Source organism: Diceros bicornis, chromosome 7 (assembly GCF_020826845.1).
Source record: "Diceros bicornis minor isolate mBicDic1 chromosome 7, mDicBic1.mat.cur, whole genome shotgun sequence".
NCBI lineage: Eukaryota > Metazoa > Chordata > Mammalia > Perissodactyla > Rhinocerotidae > Diceros > Diceros bicornis.
Window position 1 is genome coordinate 12,750,247 of NC_080746.1, and position 13,132 is coordinate 12,763,378.

Below are 13,132 nucleotides of genomic sequence, written 5' to 3' on the forward strand. Positions count from 1 at the left end.
CTGCCACCAGGGATTCCCTTTGATCACCTGACTGTTTTCCAGTGGAGCTTGTGTTCCTGAGTCCCGCAGAACTATAACAATCAGAGACACAGTTCTTAGTTGGCTACCAACCCAGTGATGCAGCACAAACAGCAGACTGAAACACTCTCCCAGTCTTTCTGTGAAAGAAGCCTATTTGCTTATCTTGGTATTTTGGCCTGAGGGGCAGGCTTCTGCTTTGGTACACATCTAGAGGTTTACTAAAGTGGTCTCCAGAAGTAGAGTCTTGTGGACACTATCTCTGTGCTCTCCCTCTGCCTTACTCCAGGTCACCAGTATCTCCTGAAGAAAAGCTTGCACACTAGTCTGGTTCCTTGATTTTTGCAGCTGATGCTCAGGGGACACCTGTAGATCACCTGGCTCTGGTGGCCAGTGAGACTTACACTTGGGGTCCCACAGGACTATTTACATTAGCATAATTAAAAACTGCCGCTTGAGGTTCTAACTTTCAATCAATCTGAATCAGAGTGTTGATGGAGATCCTCCCCTTAGGGACACTGACAGGTCTTAGCACATTCTCAAATACTGGATGCCACTAAAAATAAAGTAGCCTGCTGGGACAATCACAAAGGTTTGAGAGACAACAAAGAGCTCAGACATGGTTCATCTCCTACATGTCGCTACTCCTTCAAGACGGAGAGAGGTGGCTATTTTATTTAATGCATAGAAACCAACACATAGAGTCAAGGACAATGAAGAAACAAATATATATGTACCAAATAAAAGAACAAGATAAAGCCTCAAAAAATGACCCTGATGAAACAGAAATAAGTGATTTACCTGTTAAAGAGTTCATAATAATGGTGATAAAGATGCTCAGTGACCTACAAAGCAGAACAAAGTGAGATTTTTTTAAAAAGATTGAAAATATTAAAAAGGACCAAATAAAAGTCACAAAGCTGGGGGATACAATTCCTGATCTGAAAAATACACTGGAATGGTTCAAGAGCAGAGTAGATAAAGCAGAAGAAATGACCAGTGAACTCAATGGCAGGCCAGTGAAACTCACTCAATCAGAGAAGCCAAAAAAAAAAAAGAACAACAAACAAGGGTGATGATAGCTTAAGGGACTCATGGGACAACATCAAGAGGACCAACATTCACATTAGAGAGGTCCCAGAAGGAGAAGAGAGAGAGAAATCGGCAGAAAACTTATTTGAAGAAAGAATGTCTGAAAACTTCCCTAATCTGGGGAAAGAAACAGACATCCAGATACAGGAAGTCCAGAGAGAGTTCCAAATAAGATGAAGACAAAAGGACCTATACTAAGACACATATGATTAGAGTGTCAAATGTTAAAGACAAGGAGAGAATCTTAAAAGCAGCAAGGGATAAGTCCCTATAAGACTTCCCATAAGTGAAGGAACACTCATACAACTATCAGCATATTTTTCAGCAGAAACTTTGCAGGCCAGAAGGGAGTGGCATGACACATACAAAGTGCTGAAAGAAAAAAACATACTTCCAACTAAGAATATTCTACCTAGCAAAGTTCTCCTTCAAAATTGAAGGAGAGGTAGTTTTCCAGACAAGCAAAAGCTAAAGAAGTTTATCACCACTAGACTGGCCTTACAGAAATGTTAAAGGGACACCTCTAAGCTGAAGCAAAAGGGCACTAATCAGTAACAGAAATATAAATAAAATTATACATTTAACTGAAAAAGAAAAAAACATAGTAAAATTCAGAATACTCTAATGTCGTAAAAGTGGTGGGTTACTTACTTATAAAACTAGTATGAAGGTTAAAAGACAAAATAAAAATAACTATAACTAAAATAATTTGTTACAGTTACACAAGATAAAAAGATGTAAATTGTGATATCAAAAGCATAAAATACAGCGACAGAAAAATGTAGAGCTTTAGAGTGAGTTTAAACTTATGTTATTATCAACTTAAAATAGACTGTTATAAACATATGATGTTTTATGTAAGCCTCATATTAGCCACTAAGAAAAAACCTATAGTAGGTACACAAAAAATAAACAGGAAGAACTTAAGCACATCACTACAGAAAATCATCAAATCACAAAGGAAAAGAGCAAGAGAAAAAGAAGGAAACAAGTACAAAACAGCCAGAAAACAATGAACAAAATGTCAATAAGTATACACCCATCAATAATTACTTTAAGTGTAAAAGGACCAAATTCTCCAATTGAAAGACACTGAGTGGCCAAATACATTGAAAAAATAAAGCAAGACCCTCATATATGCTGCCTACAAGAGACTCATTTCAGGTGTAAGGACACACAGGCTGAAAGTTAATGAATGGGAAAAAGATATTCTATGCAAATGGAAACCGAAAGAAAGCTGGGATAGCTATACTTATATTAGAGAAAATAGACTTTAAGACAAAGGCTGTAATAAAAGACAAAGAAAGTAATCACATAATGATAAAAGAGGCAATCCAACAAGAGGATGTAACAACTAACATCTTACTCAACAGTGAAAAGCATAAAGCTTTTCCTCTGAGATCAGGAATAAGACAAATATACCCACTCTCATGACATTTATTCAACATAGTATTGGAAGTCTTAGCCAGAGTAATTAGGCAGGAAAAAGAAATAAAAGGCATCCAAATTGGAAGCAAAGAAGTAAAACTATTTGCAGATGATATGATATTATATATAGAAAACCCTACAGACTCCATCAAAATAGTGTTAGAATTAATCAACAAACCAAGTAAAGTTGCAGGGCACAAAATCAATGTACAAAAATTTGTTGCATTTGTGTACATTAATAGTAAACTATCATAAAGAGAAATTAAGAAAATAATCCCATTTACATTTACATCAAAAAGAATAAAATATCTGGGAATAAATTCGACCAAGGAGGTTAAAGACCTGTATACTGAAAACTATAAGAATTTAATGAAAAAACTTGAAGAAGACACAAATAAATGGAAATATGTCCCATGGTCATGGATAAGAAGAATTAATATTGTTAAAATATCCATACTATCCAAAGCAATCTATGCATTCAATGCAGTCTCTATCAAAATTTCAGTGGTATTTTTCACAGAAATAAATTAAACAATCCTAAAATTTGTATGGAACCACAAAAGATCCCCAATAGCCAAAGCAAACTTGGGAGATAAGAACAAAGCTGGAGGCATTGTGCCTTCTGATAAAACTGTAGTAATCAAAACCATACGGTATAGGCATAAAAACAGACACATAGATCAATGGAACAGAATAGAGAGCCCAGAAATACACCCATGAATATATGGTCAATTAATTTATGATAAAGTAGCCAGAATATACAATGGGGAAAGACAGCCTCTTCAGTAAGCAGTGTTAGAAAAACTGGATAGCCACATTCTTAAGAATAAAACTAGATTACTGTCTTACACCATGCACAAAAACTAACTTAAAAAGGATTAAACACTTGAATGTAAGATCTGAAGTCGTAAAACTCCTAGAAGAAAACATAGGAGTTAAGCTCCTTGACATCGGTCTTGGTGATGGTGTTTTGGATTTGACATCAAAAAGCAAAGGCTGGCTGGCTCCATGGCTTAGTGGTTAAGTGCGTGTGCTCTGCTACTGGCGGCCCAGGTTCAGATCCTAGGTGCGCACCGATGCACCCCTTCTCCCACCACGCTGAGGCCGCGTCCCACAGCATGGATGTGCAACTATGACATACAACTATCTACTGGGGCTTTGAGGGGAAAAAAAAAAAGGAGGAGGATTGGCAATAGATGTTAGCTCAGAGCCAGTCTTCCTCAGCAAAAAGAGGAAGATTAGCATGGATCTTAGCTTAGGGCTGATCTTCCTCACAAAAAAAAAAAAAAAAAAGAAAAAGCAAAGGCAGCCTACTGAATGGGAAAAAATACTTGCAAATCATATAAGGGGTTAGTATCCAAAATATATGAAAAACACATGCAACTCAATAGCAAAAAAACTCCCCAAACAATCTGATTAAAATACGAGCAGTAGATCTGAATAAACACTTTCCAAGGAAGACACACAGATGTCCAACAGGTGCATGAAAGGGTGCTCAACATCACTAATCATCAGGGAAATAAAAATCAAAACCACAATGAGATATCACTTCACGCCTGTTAGAATGGCTATTATCAAAAAGACAAGAAATAACAAGTGTTGGTGAAGATGTGGGGAATAGGGAGCCTTTGTGCACTCTTGGAAAAAGAAACAATTAGTCACCCTTTATCTCCATTGGTTTCCTAACTGTTTAATATTGTCATGCAACTGTCATCTATTTCTCCTGTTAGATTATGGGTTGGTAATGAGGATGTGACTGATATTGTTAGAGCTCCAGAAAGTTTCATGCTCAGCCATTTAAAAATTCTAAATTTCAGGAAATTTTGAAGATACAGACTTAGGGATTTTTTAAAGTGTTTTACACAGGCGAAGCATATAAAATTAGGGTAAAAATTTTCTGTTATATATTGTAGCTTGAATTGTTTCCCTTCAAAAGTGTTGAAGTCCTCATTCTAAATATGTATGAATGTGATATTATTTGTAAGTACGGTAGTCCCCCCACATCATGCCCAGTTTGTCCACCACTATGACCACACAGATTCCTAGGAGGAGGAGGAAGAGCAGAAGTTGGAATTCAGTATGTTCTGTTAGCCCAACGAGGATGAACTCAGTTACTATGGAATGATTTCCAGGACCCATTATCCTCTCAACAGGTTCTAAGTTTAAAAAAGAAAAAAATGAATGTACTCATGAGTGTGTATGTGTGTATTTGAGTGTATGCACATGTGTATGTGTGAGTGCGTTTGAGGAGGAAAGTCATTCTGTGGAAATCATTATTTTATCCCACATTAGAGGTGATTCATAAATGCAGGAATCTCATGAGTTACTCCTACTACTGTGGGACAATCAATGATTCTGACCAGAGAAGAAATTACAGACTTCAAGATCCTCAAAATTAAAATACTTCATAACTTTTTCAGAGAAAACACCATTTTTTCATTTTTAAGTCAGTCTGAAGGAACATTACTATTGTTATTTTTGAGACTCTTTTCTTTCTTCCTTCCAATATTCTATATGTATATATTAATGTGATACACGTCAAATGGCATAATATTTTCATTTCACTCAGAATAAGTAACAGTAGTGTATGCTTTCTATAATTAATAAACATAGGTATCATAAGTCTGAGAAAAGTAATTGTATTAGTCTGAGCTATTTTTCTTACTAGAATTCCAATTCAAAATGTCTGAAGGACTGGGTAACTACAGGATCATTCCACCTGAAATTTGGCTGCTCAGCATGTCCCAGCTCCCTTCACCCAGGCCTGCTACCCTAGAAAGCCAGAACATAACTGCTGGCAGACATCCTGTTTATATCTTAACAGCTTTTCCAAGACCAAGGAACCATCCTCCCTTGTTCTAACTTGGATAATCTCAGGGGCCATAATATAATGGCCTACATTTAGGTCATATATTCTGCCACTGTGACCAGGTGAGCAATGTACTGTGATTGGTCTAGCTGAACTCATAGAAACAGAGAGTAGAATGGTGGTCACCAGGTGGTCACTGGCAAAATGAGGAGATGTTAGTCAAAGGGTAAAAACTCCCAAACCGTCCAGCATTGAAAGCCAATAGAGCCTATTTCCTACAAGGCTATAGCGAACTGAGAAAGAGTTCTTAACGGACTCACATGCACAGACTCACCCATCCCAGGGCTCAGAACAGAAGCAGCCAATTGAAAAGCACCCTGACTTTCTGTGAAAGAGGCTTATTTGCTTATCTTAAAACATTGACCTGAGGGGCAGGCATCTAATTTAATACAAATCAGGGACTATTGAAGTATTCTCTGTGGACAGAGGTTAGAGTTTACCACCATCGTGTAATCACTTTGCCTCACTCTAGCTAGCTGGTATGTCCTGGCAAGGAGCTTGTACGCTTGTCTAGCACCACAATTTTTGCAACTCCTGCCCAGAGGACACCTGTAGGTCATCTGGCTCTGGTGGCCAGTGAGGCTTACATTCACATTTCCCGAGGGGCTGTAACCAACAGAGAACTAGTTTTTAACTGGCTACCACCCCTAGGACACAGCAAGAGGCAACAGACTGGGGTATTTAGTCTTTCTGTGAGAAGGCCTATTAGCTTATATGGATAGCTGCAGACTCAGCAGCAGGCTTCTGGTTTGGCACACAGCTAGGTGTCTGCTGAAGTGCCCTCCAGAGACAGACATTTGGGGAAGCCATCTTTTCACTCTCCCTCTGCCTCACTCTAGCTCACCAATATCTCCCAGAAAGAAGTTTGTACTCATCTGGCACACCAATTTTCGCAGCTGACACCCAGGGGGCACTTCTAGATCACCTGGCTCTGGTGGCCAGCAAGACTTATGCTCACAGTCCAACAGGCCTATACAATTTGCACACTTTAAAGCTGCTGCCTGAGAGTCTGGCTCCCAATAAGCTTGAATCTAGGTGCTGATGGAGATCCTCCCCTTTGGGAAACTGACAGGTCTTTGCACAGACTCAACCACTGGGAGCCACTAAAAATAAAACGGACTGCTTGAACAATCACAAGGGTTTGAGAGACAACCAAGAGCTGGGGCAGTGTTGTATGATAAGATTCGTCTTCTACACAAGGCAACTCCTTGAAGACTGGGAGAGGTGGCTGTTTATTTGATGCATAGAAATCAACAGAAAGAATCAAGGAAAATGAAGAAAAGGATGAATATGTTCCAAGCAAAACAGCAAAATATAAAACCTCAAAAAAGACCCTGATGAAATAAGTGATTTACCTGATAAAGAGTTAAAAATAATGATGATAAAGATGATCACTGATCTTGGGAGAAGAATGGATGAACAGAGAGAGAATTTCAACAAAGAGATAAAAATATTAGGAAGTATCAAATAAAAGTCACAGAGTTGAAGAATACACTATGTGAACTGAAAAATACACTAGAAGAGTTCAACAGCAGACTAGATGAAGCAGAAGAAAGGATCAGGGAACTTGAAGACAGGACAGTGGAACTCATTCAGAACAGCAAAAAGAAAAAAGAGTGAAAAAGACTGAAGATAACTTAAGGGACTTCTGGGACAACATCAAGCAGACCAACAATCACATTATAAGGAACCCCAGAAGAGAAGAGAAAAAAAATGGCAGGGAGCAAAAAAACTTATTTGAAGAAATAATGACTGAAAACTGTCTTAACCTGGAGACAGAAACAGACGTCCAGATCCAGAAAGCGCAGAGAGTTCCAAAAACAATGAACCCAAAGAAACTCACACCAACACACATTATAATTAAAATGTCAAAAGTTAACAACAAGGAAAGAATCTTAAAAGCAATAAGAGAACAACTTATGTACAAGAGAATCCCCATAAGACTATCAGCAGATTTTTCAGCAGAAACTCTGCAAGCCAGACAGGAATGGCATGATATATGCTTGAGATTATAAATTTGTATCAAACTCTCAGGTTTTACCAATGCTGCATATCTATGCCCCACTCTGAGAAACAAGGTATTAGATGATCTCTTATTTTGAATCCTTTCTAGTATAATTATTTCATATTTGAGCAAGTTCTCCCAAGCCCATGCATTAGGAAGTCTCTTTTGTTAGCTTTGGAATTGTAGTGGCTGCAGGATTCTAGCATGTCTATAGGAGAATACAATGTGCATGGAATGGCACCCCACAGGTGCGTAGACTATGATTGACTTACTTCAGTGTGATGACTAAAAGTAGTAAGAAAGAGAGTTGGAGCTCCGCTGAGGTTATAAATGGGAAGGATATAAAGAGTCCTTTCCATAGATGATTATACAATAATGAAAATTCCTCAGAGATTCATTGAAGCCATTTTTTACATTCTGTCAGGATAAATGTTCTGACTCAGGAAAGAATGTATGGAGGGAGAGACAGAGAGAGAGAGGTTGAATTATACCAAGACTTTATTATTCAATTGCTTTACTGTGAATTCTTACCTAAAGTTAGTGAGCTTCATCCTCGGAGTTCTACCATTATCTATCCTTTTATTTAATAATTCAAGCTAAAAACTTCTATTCATCCTCATGCTTTCCTGGACCTTCAACTCACTTCTATTCAACCATGTCTGAACAATTTAATTTTTCAAAAATCTCTTGAAAGTCTCATTCTTTTCTAGCTCCATTATCACTGAAATGCAATATCTTGCCTAAACTAATAAAATGGCGGCTGACTGGTTTCCTTGAATTCAGCCTCGTTCTTGTTTTTCATCCTTCTTTCACACCAACCTAAGCGTGATATTATTAGCTTGCAAATCCTTACCGAGGAAAAAAAAAGCTTCTATTTACATAAGGAGTGATGTCTTATAGTGACCCAGAAATGATTAGTGAACTGCCTTTGCCTATTTTTCTATCCTTGTAGCTTGATCATACTACCCTAAATATGACATATCTTTCTGGGTCTGCACAGGTGTTTCTCCAATTCCTTGATGAGACAATTGCCTTTCAATTACTCTATATTTTCTATATGAGGTCAAGCTCCAGCACTTCAAAGGTCAAACTCCAATAATTCAAGAACTCTTGGTTTGTCCTCTGTTGTTCCATCTATATATATGGCAATCTACTGGACAGAGCACTAGACAAGGAATCATATCTAAGACAAGATTTGTGATTGTGGTCATGTTCTCCCGCTTTATATTACTGATGAAAATTAAGTCAAATAATAAATGTGAGGTCTCTTGAAGAATGAATGTCCTACTGCAAGGAATGAATGGATAATAGACTACAAGTGTAGTGAAGTATAGTAAAGACATATTATATATTTTCTCCTATATTTGTAAACTGTAGAAAACACTACAAGTTACCTTGCTGGTGAATAATACAGAACAACATCTAAAAAATATTGATCAGACAATAGCGAGTAGGATGTTTTTAACTGGGGAAAGACAGAGGCAACTGAGTACTTAGCATTTCATGTAAATTCACAGATACAAGATGTTAAATGCCCAGGAGCAGAAAAGCAATAAAATGAGAGAAGAGAAGAAATGTTCTAAAGATCAAATCGACATGGAATGACAACCGTTTGTAAATTATGGGGCAAAGCAGCATGAACTACATGAAAGTGATACAAGTTAGCAGGATTTTTGATTTTTATGAGCAGTTGCCTCATAAATACCATAGCATTACTGGTATAAAGATAAGACAGTATTGTGAGCTCTGCTTTTAAACAAATTGTTGCCATCAAGTATAATAATTTGAGTCTCCATATTGAGAGTATAATGAATTTCTAGTTTTGCTCTATTTGCTTTGATTAGCCCAAGTTTGAAAAATTTTTATTTTTTCATTACGTCAAATGAAATAAAGTTAAAATAGCATGGAGGATATCCAGAGGATAGCAACACAGTCATGTAGATAACTGGAGATGTGTGATGTGTAGAAGGGAGTTTTCAGGGAGTCTTTAGACCTGCCCATAATTACCTGGGGCGGAAATACCATTTTCAGTAAAATCATGGCTTCAGTAGCTAATAGGGGTGATCATTTATTATGTTTGGGACCCTGAACATTTACTCAAACTAAGTAAAACTTCAATTACTTCATCTTTAAAAAGGGAATAATACTAGTGCTTACCAGGAAGGAATACTTTGCATATCAAACAAATGACCCATTTAAAGTTCTTGACAAAGTGCTTGATATTTCTTAAAATCTCAATAATGTATATTGTTACTATCATCTTCATCATCATCATTGCTGTTCTTATTGATATTTGCACTATTATTAAAAAATAAAAATATGGCTCCTTTAATGCTCAAGCATCTTTGATTTTATTCTTAGTTTTTGTTTCTCCATGCATAGTGATTGTAATACAAGTTCAAAGGAAGCGGGCTAGATAGGAATATTGGATGTATGTTATATGGAATAATGTCACTGAATATCCAAAAATTTTCACACAAAAACTAATAAATTACGTATTTCAGCAAACCAAAGGCTTGCTTCTGATATGACATAATAACCTTGATTCTATTCATGAATATGTTCTACTGTCCAGAATTTTCTTTAGGGCAAATTTGACATCCTTATTCCGCAGACTGTAGATCAGGGGGTTCAGCATGGGCACAATGATGGTGTAAAACACAGAGGACACTTTTCCTTGATCCATGGAGCTCACAGATGATGGCTGCAGGTACATGAATGCAAGGGAGCCGAAGAAAACAGCAACAGCTGAGATGTGGGAACTGCATGTGTTGAAGGCTTTGGACCTGCCCTCAGTGGAGCGAATGCGGAGGATGCTGGAGAGGATGAACATGTAGGAGGCAAGGATAGTCAAAGCAGGAATCAGGATGTTAAATGCACTCAAGCCCAGAACCAATAATTCATTTATGTAGATGCTGGAACAGGATAGCTCCAAGAGTGGAAAGAGATCACAGAAATAATGGTTAATCACATTGGTTTTGCAGAAAAGGAGTCTCAACATAAAGCCTGTATGGACTGTAGATCCAATGATACCCAAACTATAAACTCCCACTGTGAGACAGAAGCAGATGTGATAAGACATGATGACATTGTAAAGCAAAGGGTTACAGATGGCAACATAGCGGTCATATGCCATTGTAGCCAACATGTGACACTCGGCAATACCAAAAACGATGAAGAAATAGAGCTGAGTCATGCATTCAGGGTAGGAGATGATGTTCTTTTCTGTCATGAAATTCACCAACATTTTGGGGGTAATGACCATGGACTGGCAGAGATCAATGAAGGACAAGCTGCTGAGGAAATAGTACATGGGGGTGTGCAGGTGAGAACTGAGCCCAATCAGTGTGATCATGCCCAGGTTCCCCACTACCGTGACCACATAGATTCCTAGGAAGAGGAAGAAAAGTGGTAGTTGGAGTTCAGCATGATCTGTTAGCCCAGCGAGGATGAACTCAGGTAGCGTGGAATGGTTTCCAGGGTCCATTATCCTCTCATAGGGTTCTAAGTTTAAAAAAGAGAAAATGAGTGTATTTGAGTGTGTGTGTGTGTGTATGCTCGTGTGTGTGTGTGTGTATATATTCTCATGTGTATGTGCATGTGAAAGGGAGAGAGAGTAACTCTCTGGAGATCATTATTTTATCCCTTATCAGAAGAGATTCGTAATGCAGGTATCTCTTGAGTCTCTTCCACTACTCAAGGGCAATCATTCTAGTTGACCCAAAGAAGAATCATAAATTCAAGAAACTTGTAATTAGGATATTTCTAATTTTTAAGAGAAACACAAATTTTTGAGTCAGTTAATAGGAAGATTACTACTGTTGTTTCTGAAGAGTCTTTTTTTCTTCCTATATTCTACATGTATATGTTACTGTCCTACATGTCAAATGGGGCAATGATTAAATTTTCATTTGTCTCAGAAGAAGAGAGTAGCAAACACTTTCTACAATTAATAAACACAGGATTCATAAATCTGTGAAAAAGTTATTTTGGTCTAAACCATTTTCCTTACTAGAATTCCAGCTCAAAATACCTGAAGCACTGGGCAACTGTCAATATCATTTCACCTGAAATTCTGCTATTCTGTATGTCCTAGGTTCCATGACTCAGCCCTATTACCTCACAAGGCAAGAATATAACATACTTATATCTCAATAACTTCTCCAAGAATAAAGTATTGTCTTCCTTTGTTTCTAATTTGAATAATCCCAGGGGAGTAATACAATGGTTTAAATTTAGGTCAAGTTTTCCCCAACTGTGGCCAGACAAGCAGTAGACTGAATGGTTTACATTAATTGGACTTTATTGTTATAGTAGTGGAGGTCAGAAAACTACTCTTATTCCCAAAATACAAGAAAAATTTTGCAAGAAAAACACTAGGTGTCTTCTTGTCATGTATTCTGTATGTACTGTCTATAGCATTTAAAGATGATGGAGATATGGATTAGTAAAGCACATGCAAATACAATTAGAAATTTTAGTTTAAATTCAATATTAGTCAACAATGTGATTTGTTTTCCTAAAAAAGGAATTTATGTATTAATTATGTTTTTTTCACTTAGATTTGCAAAGAAAACGAGTAGATTCTAGAAAATGGAAATTCATATTCTCACTCAAGCAGTAGTTGGATTAACGTTTTCACTTTGGAGTACAATGCTTTATGTGACATAGAAAAACTGTACAATACAGAAAAATTGTCTAGAAATCTTACATTTTGAATAATGGCTGAGATAACTGAGGATATTTAGCTAGTAAAGCAAAAATTCATGGGGCACCTGGCAGTTGTTACCAAATGTTAAACATACTGCTATATTTAAGAAGCTTTGGACTCATTGGACATGTTTCAAGAGAGTAAAGTAAAACTAACTGCTTGAAAGTATAGGGGAAAAAATCTGGTTTTTCATCAAAGAACATTCCAACAGTCAGACATACCATGATCTTACAGCCAGAAATGTTAAAATACAGCCTGAATAGCCACTTAGCAGGTATTGTTCAAGGATGCAAGCCCTAGAAGGGTGGGTGGATTAAGTCATCTTTAGTATCTCTTTCAATTCCAATATTTCATGATTTTATAATTCTAAAGTTAGATAGTCATTTTAAGTTAGATAGTCATGAATTCAAACCTTACCTCAATCACGTACTTGTTGCAATCCTCTGAAAAAATGGAATGCTAATTTCTGTCTCACATAAAAACTAAATTAAATGATGTCTGCAAGGTGCTTACCAGTTCCTGGCTCTTGGTAAGAAATTAATAAATGCCAATGTTGTCTTAATTGTAATCTATTTAGTTTCTCTCTGTTATATTTTTCAATTGCCCAACATTTTTTTTCCCATAATGGTAACCACAGTTTTAATTTTTTTTTCCTCAGCATATCTTATTGTTGTTCTTTTCCATTAATACACACAATAATACAAATATTTAGAAATTTTTTCTACTTAATACTAACCTCTTAAAACCATCAATATTTTCCATAGTATCCAAATAAATGTCAACCAATTTCTCCATCATTCAAAGATATATATCGGACAAAAAAAAGTTTTCTTTTTAGGTCACAACGAGTATCATATGAATTAGCTATTCCACAAAAGCGTATTTGTTAGGCTCAGTTTTGACTCATCATATTCCCTTAGCTTTTCTCTTCTTGTATTCCATCTATTCTATGAAATCTATTTAATAGTTAAGATCCTTTAGTTAAAGACTTTAATAGTAAGAGCCTCAG

The 13,132-nt window shown here is 36.8% G+C and overlaps 1 protein-coding gene across 1 annotated transcript; it reads right to left on the reverse strand.

Moving 5' to 3' along the window:
• Positions 1 to 9,963: 9,963 nt before the first annotated feature.
• Positions 9,964 to 10,899, reverse strand: LOC131408323 (putative olfactory receptor 8G3). The gene has a single exon (XM_058544939.1). It carries the CDS (start codon positions 10,897 to 10,899, stop codon positions 9,964 to 9,966), a length of 936 nt encoding a protein of 311 aa, XP_058400922.1.
• Positions 10,900 to 13,132: the final 2,233 nt, after the last annotated feature.